Source organism: Sapajus apella, unplaced genomic scaffold (genome assembly GCF_009761245.1).
Source record: "Sapajus apella isolate SASKATOON/1434 unplaced genomic scaffold, GSC_monkey_1.0 scaffold21, whole genome shotgun sequence".
NCBI lineage: Eukaryota > Metazoa > Chordata > Mammalia > Primates > Cebidae > Sapajus > Sapajus apella.
In genome coordinates this window covers 1,089,489-1,107,038 of record NW_022436961.1, presented here as the reverse complement: position 1 = coordinate 1,107,038, position 17,550 = coordinate 1,089,489, and the positions used below count along the sequence as shown (strand labels likewise).

General features: G+C 37.1%; 1 protein-coding gene across 1 annotated transcript in view; it reads left to right on the top strand.

Annotated features, from left to right (window-relative positions):
• The window catches only part of HOOK3 (hook microtubule tethering protein 3), a 129,585-nt gene that overhangs the window by 39,650 nt on the left and 72,385 nt on the right, over nucleotides 1-17,550 (top strand). Inside the window, exons 5-8 of the mRNA XM_032288032.1 lie at nucleotides 3,064-3,196; nucleotides 10,231-10,298; nucleotides 15,965-16,027; nucleotides 17,329-17,412. Coding sequence (XP_032143923.1) covers nucleotides 3,064-3,196; nucleotides 10,231-10,298; nucleotides 15,965-16,027; nucleotides 17,329-17,412 — 348 coding nt within the window. The remainder of the gene's footprint in view (nucleotides 1-3,063; nucleotides 3,197-10,230; nucleotides 10,299-15,964; nucleotides 16,028-17,328; nucleotides 17,413-17,550) is intronic.

Below are 17,550 nucleotides of genomic sequence, written 5' to 3'. Positions count from 1 at the left end.
TCTTGATCTTTGTTGGTTTAAAGTCTGTTTTATCAGAGACTAGGACTGCAACCCCTGCTTTTTTTTTTCTTTCCATTTGCTTGGTAAATATTCCTCCATTCCTTTATTTTAAGCCTGTGTGTGTCTATGAGATGGGTCTCCTGAATACTGCACACCAATGGGGGTCTTGACTCTTTATCCAGCTTGCCAGTCTGTGTCTTTTAATTGGGGCATTTAGCCCGTTTACATTTAGGGTTAATATTATGTGTGAATTTGATACTGTCATTATGATGCTAGCTGGTTATTTTGTCCGTTAGTAGATGCAGTTTCTTCAGAGTGTTGATGGTATTTACAGTTTGGTATGTTTTTGCAGTGGCTGGTACAGTTTTTTTCTTTCCATATTTAGTACTACCTTCAGGAGTTCTTGTCAGGCAGGCCTGGTGGTAACAAAATCTCTCAGCATTTGCTTGTCTGTAAAAGATTTTATTTCTCCTTTGCTTATGAAGAGTAGTTTGGTTGGTTATGAAATTCTGGGTTGAAAATTCCTTTCTTTAAGAATGTTGAGGCCAGACACAGTGACTCATGCCTATAATCCCAGCACTTTGGGAGGTTAAGGTAGGTGGATCGCTTGAGGTCAGGAGTTCGAGATCAGCCTTGCCAACATGATGAAACCTCATCTCTACTAAAAATACAAAAATTGCCGGGCATGGTGGCATGTGCCTATAATCCCAGCTACCTGGGAGGCTGAGGCAAGTGAATCAGTGGAACCGGGGGAGCAGAGGCTACAGTGAGCCGAGATTGCGCCATTGCACTCCAGCCTGGGTGACAGAACAAGATTCCATCTCAAAAAAAAGAAAAAAAGATGTTGACTATTGGGTCCTTCACTCTCTTCTGGCATGTAGGGTTTCTGCAGAGAGAGATCTGCTGTTAGTCTGATGGGCTTTCCTTTGTGGGTAACGCCACCTTTTTCTCTGGCTGCCCTTGACATTTTTTCCTTCATTTCAACCTTGGTGAATCTGACGATTATGTGTCTTGAGGTTGCTCTTCTTGAGGAGTATCTTTGTGGTGTTCTCTGTATCTCCTGAATTTGAATGTTGGCCTGTTTTGCTAGGTTGGGGAAGTTTTTCTGGATAATATCCTGAAGAATGTTTTCCAACTTGGTTCCATTCTCCCCATCACTTCCAGGTACACTAATCAAACGTAGGTTTGGGTCTTTTCATTTTGTTTATTTTATTTTATTTTATTATTGGAGACGGAATCTCACTTTGTTGCCCTGGCTAGAGTACGGTGGCACAATCTCGACTCACTGCAACTTCTGCCTCCTGGATTCAAGCAATTTCCCCTGCCTCAGCCTCCCTAGTAGCTGGGAGTACAGGCACCCACCACCATGCCTGGCTAATTTTTGTATTTTTAGTAGAGACAGCGTTTCACTATATTGATCAAACTGGTCTTGAACTCCTGACCTCAGATCTGCCTACCTTGGCATCTTAAAGTGCTGGGATTACAGGCATGAGCCACCGCACCTGGCCAATTTTATTCATTTCTTAACTTTACACTACCCAGTTTCCTCCCGGGGCATCACTGTTAGCATTTTCTTTTATGTCCTTCTAGAAATTGATTTTCCTATTCAAGGAGAAAAATTTAATCTGGTTGGTGGTGTATTTCTCTTCTTGTAATTCAATTTGATTTCCTTATTCATAATAAAACCCACACCTTTGACATAACTTATAAGGACCTATGTGACATGCCTCCCCCATCCTGACTCTTACACCTTATCTTCCACCCCTTCCCTAGACACTGACTGGTAACCCCTGTGTTGTATCCCCGCCACCTATAACTGTGTGGTCTGCCCCTTCATTCCAGGACTCTGCTGTTTTCACCTTAGCATGGAGGGCTTCTTTGACCATCCATCTAAAATACCAGTCCTTTGTCTGGATACAGTAGCTCATGCCTGTAATCCCAGCACTTTGACCAGCCTGACCAACATGGTGAAACCTCATCTCTACTAAAAACACAAAATTAGCTGGGTGTGGTGGCACACCCTGTAATCCCAGCTACTTGGGAGGCTGACAGAGGAGAATCGCTCGAACCTGGGAGGCAGAGGTTGCAATGAGCTGAGATGATGCTATTGCACTGCAGCTTAGGCAACAAGAGCGAAACTCTGTCTCAAATAAATAAGGTCAGTTGAATGTTGCCAGCACCTAGCAGGGCTTGGTTTACCTTCTTGATCATAACCTCTTTCTTCACCTCCTATCCACAGAAAACCATGATTCCCAAGTTTTTAAATAATTATTTTCTTGTTTGTCTTGATAGTTTTACCACCTGTGTATAATCTAGTTACAGAATGTTTAAAATTTTATTTTCTTTCACTTGCTGCATTACTTACTTTCCTCTGAGTTTGCTTTCATTGTTTTTGTCTATTTTTAATGTTGGATACTTCTCAGGTATCTCGGTGGTCCTTGGTTGTTTGTTGACATTTAAAAGTAAACCACTATAAAAAGCTGATTGGAATCTGAGTTGGGGGTGCTTTTTGAGTGGTACATTTCACTGTAGGATTATCAGGCAGAGACGTGCCCATTTGTCTGCATGTAAGTCATTTCATGTGGGAACATTCAGTCCCCATAAAGAAATCCTTCATGCTCTTCCCTGATATAGGTATTTTGTTGCCAGTCATTTGGGAATCAAATGGAGTGAAGGTGGCTAGTGGGAATCTTACTGTTGGGGACATGAATTTATGTTTAATCTAAGCCCTTTTTGGTACCCCCTAGTTCATAACCTCTCTAGTTCTACTTCTTCAGAGAGTATACACCCATTTCTTCTTGGAGTACTCAGGTGTTTTTTGATTGATGTACATGCCACATACCAGATTAGGGACTAAGTTGCTGTTACTCAAAATAGTTATAATTTAGGTATGGGAGGTAAAAATAGAAATTGGGAGTGAAATGGAACATAGTCACTCTGTCCTTGGCAATGAGTTTCTAGTAATAACAAACTAACCTCAATCAAATTTTTGGGTGTTTTTTTTTTTTTTTTTTTTGGTCATATAAATGTAAATGCAATTATAATCCTTTTATCTCCATTCAGATTTTAGGACAGCAAATTAATGACTTTACCCTTCCTGATGTGAACCTTATTGGGGAGCATTCTGATGCGGCAGAGCTCGGAAGGATGCTTCAGCTCATCTTAGGCTGTGCTGTGAACTGTGAACAGAAGCAAGGTAATTTGTTTCAAGTTAGTGTTTGCATTTAAAATAATGAAGGAAAGTAATGTATACTGTACATTTTATATGTAAATCACCAGTACCAATAATAACATCTGTTTAAGGCCACCCCAAAGAATGGCATTTTCTACAGCTTTACCAGTAATTTGTTTTTCAGCTTAAATAAATTTCACATGTTAAAATAAATTTGATTGTGGTAAAATAAAATAAATTTTCCTTTGTGCAATACTACACAATTCGTTGAGCAGATGACTACACTGAATGCAATGAAATTTGCTGTTAATTTGACCACATCTACTTAATCTGGAAAAAATGAGCAGAGACATACAGCAGTTTAATAGGTATTCAGGTCCGCCTTCCCAACGTATAACAGATGCTTTCAGCTTTTCTTTTTCTTTTTTCTTTTTTTAGGCATATTGTATTTGGGAACCATTTGCAAGTTTGTCTCTACTATGGGGAAAAAGAGAAGGAAGAGTATCATTATATGCAGTGTTTAAATAATAAAAATAGATTTTGAATTGGGGTTCCTACCCCAAAATCTGGCAGATACTCTTCCTCAAGAATTACTCCCTGAGCTAAATTTTAGATGTTGCCTTGACTATCTTTTAAAGGAAAGAATAGTATGACATACAGCAAAATTGTTTCATATATTTTTAAATAATTGTAAAACTTTAAGAAATACCATAGGATGCTGGGTGCAGTGGCTTATGCCTGTAATCCCAGGACTTTGGGAGGCCACGGTGGGCGGATCACTTGAGGCCAGGAGGTTGAGACTAACCTGGCCAACATGATGAAACCCCATCTCTACTAAAAATACAAAAAAAAAAAAAAATTAGCTGGGTGTGGAGGCACACTCCTATAATCCCAGCTTCTCAGGTGGCTGAGGCATGAGGATCATTTGAACCTGGAAGGCAGAGATTGCAGTGAGCTGTGATCACACCACTGCACTCCAGTCTGGACAACTGAGCAAGACTCTATCTCAAAAAAAAAAAAAAAGAAAAAAAAGAAATACCACAGGATATTTTGTATTAACCTAGTCTGGCAAGAAAACCTTGAAAAACCTGGGAAACTTTGGGATTAATTTTCGTAACAATAAAGACTTTTAAAATAAATTAATGGTATCTATCACTGCTAGAAAATTTTCTCATTAACTATGTAAATCTGAGAGCTGTCTTATTTTTTCCCATGTTCTTTGTATTGCAATCTAAAATATTTCAAGCGCCCAGAACTGAAATGACCCGATATATTATTATTATATTGAAATATGAGATTAAGAGCATGAGCTGCAGTTTGCATCAACCTGTGAATTTCAACTCATTTCCACCTCTCACAGACAATCTGAAGGACATTGAGCAGATCACTTAATGTCTGTATTTAGTTTTTTAGTAGAACATTTAGTAGAATATTTAGTATAATACCTCCTAAGGTTATCGTGGAAACTAAATGAGATCATGTCTATAGAACAGTACAGTGGCTTGCACATAATAGGGTTCACAAAAAGTTACTACTAGAAACTATTATAAATTTTACATATAGTATTTTATTTTGTTTTTTTGAGACAGAATCTTGCTCTGTTGCCCAGGTCGGAGTACAGTGTCATGATCTCGGCTCACTGCAACCTCTCCCTCCCGGGTTCAAATGATTCTCCTGCCTCAGCCTCCCAAGTAGCTGGGATTACAGCCGTGCACCACCATGCCCGGCTAATTTTTTGTATTTTTAGTAGAGATAGGGTTTCATCATTTTGGCCAGGCTAGTCTTGGACTCCTGACCTCAAGTGATCCACCCGTCTCAGCCTCCCAAAGTGCTGGGATTATAGACGTGAGCCACCACCTTGGTCTATATGTAGTATTTTTAAACATTTTAGTTTAATTTTCTGTTGTGTGCTTTTGTGAACTTTCAAGTAGCCACAATTTGTTAAATGTCATAAGGTTGTGTTTAATGATTTATGTTTATTTTATGAATATATGGAATATAAATTAGTAAAACCACTAATGTAGAATTAAAGAAGGCTATTCTCAGTAAGTTAACTTTTAATTTACAGATTTTGTTAGTTAAATGTACTTTTATATGTTCGGCAAATCCAAGTTGACAGATTTGCACTTTGTTGAAGTTACTTGAAGACCAGCTTTGATATATAGATAATTAATATCTTTTTTTAATTCTTCCAAAGTGCTTATCTAATCTTAAATAGCACTTTTTTTGTTTTGTCTATTAACAACTACTCATTTGCATAGAAATTACTTGTTTCTAAAAACAACTGCAGTTCAAATTTATCATACAGTAAAGTAGATAAATTTTACCTTAAATTCGTTTTCTCCTCTGTATTAAATTTATTTCACAAATATTTGTTGAACTTATACATTACATTAGGGGCTAGGAATATAGTGTTAGACAGAACAGACAAGTGCCTGCCCTCGAGGAACTTGAGTAGAAGGACATTAAATAATGCCACAGATATCTGTATGCTGGGTACAGAGGTGAGTGCTCTGCAGCTACATTGTAAAAGGGGACAGCCTGGGTTTGAGGTCAGGGAAGTTATTTAAGCAAAGATATAGAGGACAATGGGTTAAAAGTAATGTAAATAGTAGAAACCAAATGTAGGAAAGACCTAGGTTATCTCTGAGGAATTAAAAAACCCACCACACTCTAATTGGAGTACAGTAAGAAAGGGATGAAGGAAAATTAGGCAGGACATAGGGGCTATTATAAATGATGACAGCACAGTATATTACTATTACTTATCTTGAAGAAGATGGTTTTTTTTAAGCCCAAAGATTTTATTCTTGTTTCTCCACCCTCCACCCCTTGTAGTGCAAAATGGATTTCTAATAACTTGTTGTTTGTACTTTTTTGGTGTTATGTAGTAAGTTTAATAATAGACAGTATTTTTTTTTTTTTTTGAAGCTATGACTAATTTTATTGGTCTTCGATTCAGTGTTTATTTATTTATCCTTTTTTTGTTTTTTTTTATTTTTTGGTTTTTTTTTTGATTCAGTATTTTTTTAAACAATATATTTCTTTCTCTCTAGCCTCATTCCTATTAGATTTTATCATACCATTTTCTTTCTTTTCTTTTCTCTTTTCTTTTCTATTTTTTCTTTTCTTTTCAAGATGGATTCTTGCTCTGTCGCCGAGGCTGGAGTGCAGTGGCACAATCTCAGCTCACTGCAACCTCTGCCTCCTGGGTTCAAGCGATTCTCCTGCCTCAGCCTCCTGAGTAGCTGGGATTACAGGTGTGTGCTGCCAAACCTGGCTAATTTTTGTATTTTTAGTAGAGATGGGGTTTCCCCATGTTGGTCAGTCTGGTCTCGAACTCCTGACCTCATGATCCGCCTGCCTCGACCTCCCAAAGTGCTGGGATTACAAGCATGAGCCAATGTGCTTGGCCACCATTTTCTTTCTTTTTTTTTTTTTTTTTTTTTTTGAGACGGAGTTTCGCTCTTGTTACCCAGGCTGGAGTGCAATGGCGCGATCTCGGCTCACCGCAACCTCCGCCTCCCAGGTTCAGGCAATTCTCCTGCCCCAGCCTCCTGAGTCGCTGGGATTACAGGCACGCACCACCATGCCCAGCTCATTTTTTGTATTTTTAGTAGAGACGGGGTTTCACCATGTTGACCAGGATGGTCTCGATCTCTTGACCTCATGATCCACCCGCCTCGGCCTCCCACAGTGCTGGGATTACAGGCTTGAGCCACCGTGCCCGGCCTTAGCCACCATTTTCTTATTGTAAATTTTAGTTTGCTTATTCCGTTTAGCTTAAGAATTAAATATGGAATTTTCTGCATTTGTGATCTGTATATATTCCTGAAGTGTCTAACAAGTTTTCTGTCGAAGATTAGGAGGTTGGCATACGTAAGATTTGAGAACATTAAATCTGTAAGTAGATGCTTTGATTTCAAGGTAGATGAGAAATTATTTAATTGAAGTTCATTGATATCAGATAATAACTTCTTATGTATCCTTTTGGAAAATTCATTGATTTCCGGGATTCTCCTTAATATGAAGGGGTCTTTGGAAGTGCAAAGCTATTGAGAGTCAGTTAGTTAGGTTTACTATAGAATGACTAGGAAAAGACAAAGATGTTGCTTATATCCATATTCCTATGGCAAAGAAGATAGTTATAATATTTATTGAAATTCTCACTCAGAGCAAATGTTCTGTAGAAACACCTAGATTGAGTTTCCCCCCAATATTGTATAAATGATGGAAACTTATTGAACAGAATTTTAACATCTCATTTGTCTAGATTTAGGACATCTTCTCCTCTCAGGAACACAGTAGAGTGCTAAGATCAAGTACATGAGTGTCTGAGTGGTTAAACATTAGCTGTCACTGCATATTTATGATATATAATATGACACAAAGCAGTTTTGCCGTTTACTACTTGACTCACTTAGAATGAAATAACTTTGCTTGTGTCCTTGTCGGCAGAATAAGGATGTAAAAGGTGGTTGTGAGAATAAGGATGTAAAAGTTGGTTGTCATTTATGAAAATGTGTGTGTGTGTGTGTGTCTGCGTGCACTTGTGCATACACACACACACTTCGTGCTCCATAAAGCACTGTAGAGATAAACAGGAGCTTATGTTTAAATGTGTTTCCTAATTAGAAGATGTGAGGAACATCTGCTAGGGACGTTGACTCAGTGCACATTTGTCTTGGCTATCTTCTCAAATTGGGGCAAATAAAATGGTGTTAAATTTGAAAAAACAAGAGTAGTAGTAGAAGACATACTAATAATATTTATTATCTCCCTTCTGTCTGGTACCAAAACATGCTTTTTACAGACTTGGAAGCTGAGCCTCATAAGTGTTGTGTGACTTGCCCAATAATTTCTAGTTGTGAGAGGCTAGACGAGGACAAAAACTCATGTTTCTTCCACATTTAAACTTTATACTCCCTGTGATAAACTATGCTGTGAATTTTAGACAGTGAAGGATTCAGGATAAGCTCCCTCACATAGCACACCTCATCCTCCAGCATTGCCTCATAGACACACACCCAGTGATAGCATATCATTTGTATTTTGTACTTTTAAAGATTTATATTTTTTTTATTTAAAAAACTGTACAGTAATGTAGCTCTCATCATCATTTTATCATTTAGCATTTTACGGTGTTCGCGGGGAAGGGCCTTGACGTGGCAACACCGCTTCTTAACTAACGCTTCCCCTCTCACACCTACTAACCTCTCGCCCCTTGAGTCCACTCTTATTTCCTTCCCTTTCAATAGGCTGTCATTAAATTCTCTTTCCCATTATTAGTGCTGCTGCTTCTTCTCTTCCATGTTCATAGTCTTACTTTGAGAGTTATCTAGTCATCCTATCTATCCTGGTTTCTCCATAGCCTTTGAATTCTGTGTTTGATACTTTTGAACAGAACATCTGAAAGTTCCCTTTCTGTATTCCAACACTCATAGGGTGATTGTCATTAAGAAAATAATTATTTGTACTAATAACCTAACAATTGATTGCGTACAAGTAGCCTTAGGACAATACTTCCTTAAAAACATGTTTTTGATAAACTAAAGCTTTGGCATTAATCAGAAGTCATAATTTAATAGTATTGTAAAAATACCTCATTTATTTTAAATCCTCAGTTGGGCAGAGGGTTACAGTTGTCATTCCAAATACATGAATCTCTTATCAAAAGAGGACTTTGACAGTTTCATGGTAAGACTCCTTCAAATATTACCTCAAGGAGTGAGTTTTTTTTGTGCACGTTGTTTGGATGTGTGTGGGATTGTTGAGGTAGCCTAAAATTTCCTAATTGCCCTTTTACATTTTTCTTTCTTTCTTTCTTTCTTTTTTTTTTTTTTGAGATGGAGTTTCACTCTTGTCTCCCAGACTGGAGTACAGTGGTGTGATCTCGGCTCACTGCAACCTCTGCCTCCCACGTTCAAACAGCTCTCCTATCTCAGCCTCCCAGTAGCTGGTATTACAGGTGCCCACCACTACACCTGGCTAATTTTTGTATTTTTAATAGAGATGGGGTTATACCATATTGGCCAGACTGGTTCTGAACTCCTGACCTGAAGTAAGCCACCTGCCTCAGCCTCCCTTATGTGTTTCTTATTGCAACATATTTAACATATTTGTTGGAATCCACCTGGGCTATTGCCTTTTTATCCTTAATGCCGGTTTTTTGTAATCCATTGTTGGATTCAGAAATGGAAACTACTTCCAAGGCTTTTTTAGAAGACAGGAAATTATATCCAACTTTGTAATTACTGATAACAAAGAGATCTTTCTATTTTTTGGCAGTGGAGGATGAGATTGATGCAGTTGCTGCTTTAGCTTATTGGAGGTGTGGATCATTTATTTTTGTTTTTGACTAGTCAAGTGCCTTTGTGAGAAGGGGGAAGTAATAGAACAAGGCGTTCTGTCTGTAACTGAACAGTCAGTTGTATTAACTCACTACCCTTAGACCAGTCAGTAATTATTTTAAAGCCCAAGATTATACCATATTTGTTTAACTATGGTTTCAATTTGTATCTTAAATTTATCTCAATTCTTTGTCCTAAGCAGCTCTCAGCTTTGTTTTTTTGTTTTGTTTTCTGTAGTAGTAAATATAAAGGCAGAAATAAAACACAGTGCACCACTTTGATGTCACATAAGAATAAAGCACAGAGTTCAAAGGTTTTTTTTTCTTTCTGTAGCGAAGAGTAATATGAAAGATAGTTTTTAGATTTTAGAAAAAAGTAATATGGAGCTTTTTCCATCCTGGCTTCAGCCTTTATCATTTCATCGTTTTACATTAGCACATACTCATGCCGATATTCCATTCTTGTGATTATAGCTGTAGCCTCAACTTTAGAAGGAATGGTGACAAGAAAAGAAAAGATCTTAAAGAAAGATAAATAGTGCGATTTTTGGACTTCACCAATGGCAATATATTTAATTGTGAATGAGGGATTCCTAGGAGGAATCAAAACACAAGGAAACAACTTACAAGAATTTATGAAGTATGAGCTTTGACTCCCTTGACCATCTTTAACTTGAATGGTGACATTCCAGATTGTTCTTGTTTTCAGAGTACATCCAAGCCATTATGATGATGGAGGAATCTGTTCAACATGTTGTCATGACAGCCATTCAGGAGGTATGTTGGACCTTCATGCTTATAGTTTATGAAAAATTAAAGGAGTGAACATGAGTATAAATAATATGAAGTAGAAAATCTGAAGAGATTCTCATGCTTATTTTTAAAGACTTTTTACTTTGCATTTGTGATATAACTTCTCTTGTTTTTATTCTAAAAAATTATACTCATTTAAACTTTTCAGTTTTATTTAAATCTTAAACATTTATTTTGCAGATATCAATATAACTATTCCTAATTTTTTAAAGTGCTCTTAATGAAATAGTAATAGCAGACTAATTGCTAAAGCTAATAATAAATAATATCTATCTTAAACCAGCAGTCTTCCTCACACTGAACTGGTGCTTTCCTGTTTGGCAGAAAATGGATCTTCACCTCCCACCATACCCAAAGCAATTTCTAGATGAATATTTATGTTTTAAACGTAAAACATAGGCCAGGCACGCCTGTGGCTCACACCTGTAATCCCAGCACTTTGGGAGGCCGAGGCAGGTGGATCATGAGGTCAGGAGATTGAGACCATTCTGGCCAACATGGTGAAGCCCTGTGTCTACTAAAAATACAAAAAACTAGCTGAGCATGGTAGCACACGCCTGTAGTCCCAGCTACTCGGGAGGCTGAGGCAAGAGAATTGTTTGAACCTGGGAGGCGGAGGTTGCAGTGAGCCAAGATAGCACCAGTGTACTCCGGCCTGGGTGACAGAGCGAAACTCCATTTAAAAAAAAAGTAAAACATAAAAGTGAAAATGAAATAAAGACTAATAGCTGATCAAGTTTAGGATGTGAGACTGTTTTAATCATAAAAGCAGTGGAAGAAACCCTTAAGAGAAATAGAGAAGTGTATGCAGGACATGAATTATGCACCTAACATAATACAAATGACAAACATGAAAAATATTTAATTAAATACAAATTAAGATGAAGTTGTGCCTAAAACCTTTTTTCACAATGACTTCTGACACCAACTACCCAAAGTTGGGCTAAACTTCACAGATTTAAAGGCATCATTCTCCACAGACTGCCCATAGTTCGGAGGCCGGCTCCAGGCTCAAGGGTCTCCAGGGCACCCTGTCATCTGACCAACTGCCTACAAATTCAAGGATTCCCACTATCCCCGCACATTTCTGTAATTTACTAGAACAACTCACAGAAGTCAGGAGTGATAACAGCTTTATTATAGCAAATAGATACAAATCAAATTAAATGTGATTCTGAATTGTTAAGTTTCTGTTAAACCAAAAAATACATAGGGTAAGGTCAGGGAAGGTCCCAAATGCAGTTTCTTTTGTCCCCACCCCATGGAAGCAGAATGCAGGGTACTGCCAACCAGAGAAGCTCACCTGAGCTTTTATATCCAGAATCTTTATTGGGGTTTCATTACATGGGTATGTTTGATTGAATCAGTTACCATGATGTCGAAATCAATTTTCAGCCTCCTTTGTTTCCCACAAGTCAGGTCGATAACAAAGCTCCAACCTTATAATCACATGATTGGTCTTTCTGGATTGGCCAGCTCCCATCTGGAGTCATCTCTTTAGCTTAAACTATCTAGGGACCCACTATGAGTAGCAAAGACAACTCCTATCTCTAGGGAAATTCTTTATTATCCAGCAAAGCTTTTAAAGAGTTCGTTGGCTTAGCAGTTAGCACTGATGGCAGGCATGAAAACTGATACATCTTTTTAAAATGTTATCCCTTTTTATATTATATAAGATTAGATTTGGTCATGTTAAAATACCAAAACATCAGTTACACAAGCAAGGTAAGAATTTAATTGGCTCTCCAGTGGTCCTGGGTTGTGGAGCCTCTATAGTCATCAGGAACTCAGCTTTCTTTTATCTTGCTGCTGTGCCGTTCTTAATACATGATTCCCAGCTAGTGGTTCAGTGCTAGTTTTCACATTTATATTTCCACCCAGCAGAAAGGATTGAGGAAAGGGTTATCCACCTCCTGCAAGTAAATTTGCAGGAATTCTTACTCCTGTTAGCCAGGTATTACCCACCTAGCCACATGGGGGAGTTTGGGAAATGGGGTCCTTATTCTAGATAGTGTGGACCCAACAAAAATTTCAGGATTCTGTTACTAATCAAGAACAGGGAAAAGAATAAGAGAACTGCCAACCATTCTGCCTTATTGTAGTTGATCCTGTAATTCTACTTTTAGGAATTTATCCTTTAAAAAAAGTGTAAAATACAAAGATACATAATAGTAGTCGTAAGAAGCATTTATCTAGCATCTACTGTGTGCTACCTCAGACTGTGACTAAACAATTTCCATTTGTTAGCTCATTTAAAATTCAGTACACTTGCCATTAATGCCTCCAAATTTATACTTAAAATCGTTAAAATGGCAAATTTTGTTACGTATATTTACCACAGTAAAGAGGAAAATTCACTACAATCTTGTGAGGTATAATTATTGTCTTCATTTTATAAAAGGAAACTGCAACAGACTTCGAGTAACTTGCTCAGGTTTACACAGGAAGTAGTGACAGAGGTAGCACTGCTGTCTAAGCAGTCTGAATCCAGAGCCCATGCCTGTACCCATTGTGCTGTGTTTTCTCAATATAGTGTGCTTCAGTATTGTTTCCTAGTACTGAAGCATTAGAAATAACTACCCAAGAGTAGGGCAATGGGTAAATAAATTATGGTATAACACTATACTGGCATATTACATAGGCATTGAAGCATATCTTTGAAAAATATTTAATGATATAAGGGAAAGCTCATATTAGATTTAAAAAGGTAGATACAAAGCACATGAACAAAATGATCCCATATCTGTTAAAAATTAAGGTGAGGGGAAACAAACTTACTTAATGTTAACTCCCCAAATAGCTGAATTTCTTTACCCTTTTCTATATTTTTAAATTTTTCTATAATGACAGGTGTTATATCTATAACTAGGAATGTTTTTAAAATTAAATCTGTCACCACATGACTTTCTATGAATCTATCCCAAGGAATTATTTAAAAACTCAGACCAAGACTGGACACAACAATGTTTATCAAACTATTTCATGTTAACAGAAATGTGAAAACAGTGTCTATCCATTGGTAAGCTAGTGTTTAAATTGTGGTATGTCCATATGATGGAATAACATATAGTTGATTAAAAAGTGTAAAAGGATATCTTAGGACAGAAGGAAAAAAATTTAAATGTCAAATGACCAGAATAAGATATAAAGTTGTATATAAAATAGAATCCCAATTAGATTTTTAAAATTGGTTATATGTCTCTTATTTACATATTCATTTTATTCATTTAACATATACTTATTGAGTACCCAGTATGAACCAGGCACTGTAGTCAGCACTAGGGATACAACCATGAAAAGGATAGGCATGGTCTCTTGCCTCACAAAGTGTAAGTCTCATAGGAGATGCTGGAAGAGACAAAACTGAAAGCACAGTGGGGGATTAGTCTTGGATGAGAAGAAGAGGCCTTGTGTTGTAACAGAAATGAAGAAAGGAAGGGGTGGGCATGCCTGTCGCTGAGTTTGTAAGTTAGGATGTAGGAAATTCTTGCCTGGAGGCAAGATAGTCTGATGATGAATGTAGGTGAGTTGGTGAGGTTTGAGAAACAAGAACAATGTGGAATAATCTCTGATGAAAATGAGGCTGCTGGCTGGGGAAAACAGCAATTTTTTTTTTTTTTTTTTTTTTTTTTTTTTTTGAGACAGAGTCTTGTTCTGTTGCCTAGGCTGGAGTGCAGTGGCATGATCTCGGCTCACTGCAACCTCTGCCTCCTGGGTTCAAGTGATTCTCCTGCCTCGGCCTCCCAAGCAGCTGGGACTACAGGTGTGTGTCACGAGGCCCAGCTAATTTTTGTACTTGTAGCAGAGACAGGGTTTCACCATATTGGCCAGGCTGGTCTCGAACTCCTGACTCGTGATCCACCAGCCTCGGCCTCCCAAAGTGCTGGGATTACAGGTGTGAGCCACTGCGCTTGGTCTAACAGCTGTACTTTTTGAGCAGCGTTGAAGGTCCCGTTGAGATTAGAAACTTATTATTAGTGACACCAGTTTTGTGGTTTGTAAAAATTTTTTACCCTCAGTAGACTTGACCCTTAAACAACACATATCTACTTTTCTGCAGGTTTGGATTGCACAAGTCTACTTCTATGCAGTTTTTTTCAGCCAAACACAGATGGAATATACATTCTTTATAGGATGTGAAACCCACATATACAGGGGGCAGCATTTCACATAAGCAGGTTCTTCAGGGCTGCCTGTGGGACTTGAGTGTGTGTGCATGTTATATGCCTGAGTCCTAGAACCAGTTCTTCATCTATACCATGGGATGACTTTAGCAGTCAGGGTATAGGTAGCATGTAAGTAGTTGCAGTTGGATTAATCTTGGAGTGAGATTTTGCCAGTAAAAAATAAATGAGGTAAGAGGAGAGTTGAGGATATTGACAAAAGTCGTAGAAGGACATGAAATCTAAAGAAAATAATTTTTGGATAAACAAATGATGAACCTAGGAATCTGAAGTAGAGGGGACAGTTCCCAAGGGTAGACAATGTTAGCAGAAGAAACAGGAATAAACATAGGCAGGCAAAATCAACAGTGTTCACTATCAAGTCTGAGCTAAGTGAGGAAGAAAGTAAAACAATGATGGGCTAAGACTGAAGGACAAGGAGAAAGTATGGAGGGATGGGGCCCAGAAGTCTTACTGATGTTGAGGAACAGATAAAATTTAATGAGAGGCCTAGGATGAGAGAGATGGTTGTGCTCAGAATAGGATACCTAGATTTTTATTGAGAGCTGTTGGTGGAATCACAAGATCTCAACAGTATATCCCTATGTCTCTTTTTCTTTTAATAGATGTGGTCTTGTTACATTACCCAGGCTAGAGTGCAGTGGCTATTCACAGGTGTGATCACAGTTCAGTGTAGCCTCCAATTCCTAGTCTCAAGCATTCCTCCCACCCCAGCCTCCCAAGTAGCTGGAAATAGAGGCATGTACCACTACACCCAGCTATACATCCCCACATTACATTACCCTCTCCCATTTGTTCTTAAAACAGAATATAAGAAGGAAACAGTTTAAGATGGGGGCCATTTGAGTCTCTCCCTGACAGTTATCATAACCAGAATTCTGTTCCCTTCTCCCCAGAGATCCTGAAAATCTCTGGATCTTCTTTCTTTGTCCCATAAGGGTTAGGGAGTTAGTGTGTGTGTGTGTTATCATTAAACAGTAGCCAATAATTTTGGCTAATTATTGATGTCTTCATTTATTATTTAGAAATAGTGTTGCTATTATTCTGAGAAGTCACTATTTTTAAGTATGTAGCCACATTTTAACTTTAAAGACTTGTCGTTTTTTTGATGAGAATAAGTGATACTAGATTCTTATTGCTAGGTTTGCAGTGAAAATAAGCATCCGAATTTAGACTTAATTTATTACATTATTTCTTTTTTTTTTTTTTTTCTCTCACCCTGTATTACAGTGCTGATAGCCCTCTAATTTTAAATGAAGGCATTAGTCTGGAGTGGGGACAAAAAAAGTTCCAGACTCAAAAGCTTTAATGGAAAGTGTTTTACATCTGTGTTTTCATTTTAATTTTTACAGTTCTGTAGTGGCTGGGTGTTCATTTTCTTGTCTTATTTTATGTAGAATGCCTTTTTTTGCCGCATAGTTATAATCATTTAAATCTTAATTTCAGCTGATGAGTAAAGAATCTCCTGTCTCTGCTGGAAATGATGCCTATGTTGACCTTGATCGCCAGGTATATAATTTTATCTTGTTTTTATTCATGAAAAGTTGAAAAGGATAAGCTTCAGATGTTAATGAGAAGAAAGGATTAAAATTGCTTTTGAATTACATTGATATAATCCTTTGTATTTTACCTAAATTTTTAAGAACATAAGCTATTTTTCTAATGAAATTTACACATTTATAAAGTTTGTAATTTATAATAAAATTCATTTGCAATTAAAGTGCCATTGCATAACCTACTTTCAAATAGGTTAATTTTTTAAGTTTATTGTGACTGCTGTTTTCTAGTCATGAATTTTTATTTTTCTGTTAGTGATAACAGTGTGCCACATTTAACACAATAGATGTTATAACTTCTTATGATTATATGAATTATAAAAATAAATTCATGTCATCTAGGAAAATGAAATATACAGTTGTCATTTTCTAGGAAAATAACATGTCAAACTCCTGGAAAATGACATAAATTTATTTTTATGATTTATATATAATGCAAAAGATACTTACTTTTATTTCCTTTTGTCAGTTGAGGATGTCTTCTCAATTCCACCCCTCATTTCTGTGAAGTAATGAATAATTAAACTATATTTTTAAAGGAATCCTGCAGTGTATTTTTGTGATTTTAACAGAAAAGTTACTTTGTACTTCTAAATATCGCTTCTTAATGAAGTGTTAATTACACTGTCAGATTCTGTGTTCAAGCTATTTTGGACATCTTTTGCAGTACAGGAATAGAAATCTTTGTATTGTTTGTCTTCTTTTACTTTTTCCCCATGGTTTCTAAATGTTTTTCAGGGAAACCGGTGGACATGTTGCAATTTTAGCCCATGCTTTAGTTTTAAGCCCTGCACACATTAGGCATTTGTTCTAATGCTCTCCTTCCCCTTACCCCAGAATAAGGTTTTAATATGACTAAAACACTTGTATTAAAATGTTCTAGCTGCATATTTTAACAATTAAAACCCCTATTCCTCTAGCACTTACATATTTTACGATGGAAGAATTTCTCAGTTATTAAGGAATCAACCTTACAAGAACCAAGTAGTCTAGAGCAAAGAAGATGCATAAGAAAACTTGATACACAGAATGAGCCAAAATCAAATGACAGAAACGACAAGACTTAGAGTAAAAGAAATTAATTTAAGTTAAAAGTGCTGTCTTTGTACCCTTGTACAGGATTCTTGATTTCCCCCTGCATCCTTTTCTTTTCAGGAAAGAAAGGGGGGAAATGTTTTAATTCTGTGTTGAACATATGAATTATTAATTGCTACCACTTCATGTTGAAGTGTTTATCTCTTTGTTTCTAACCAGCTGAAGAAAACTACAGAGGAACTAAATGAAGCTTTGTCAGCAAAGGAAGAAATTGCTCAAAGATGCCATGAATTGGATATGCAGGTAAGAGATTTGTTCTGTGCACCACCTCTTTGAAATGTGCCACCGTAAGTACCACTAAATGTACTGTGTACTGCCATATAGTACATCTTTTTAAATTTTTATTTATTTATTTATTTATTTATTTATTTAGAGACAGAG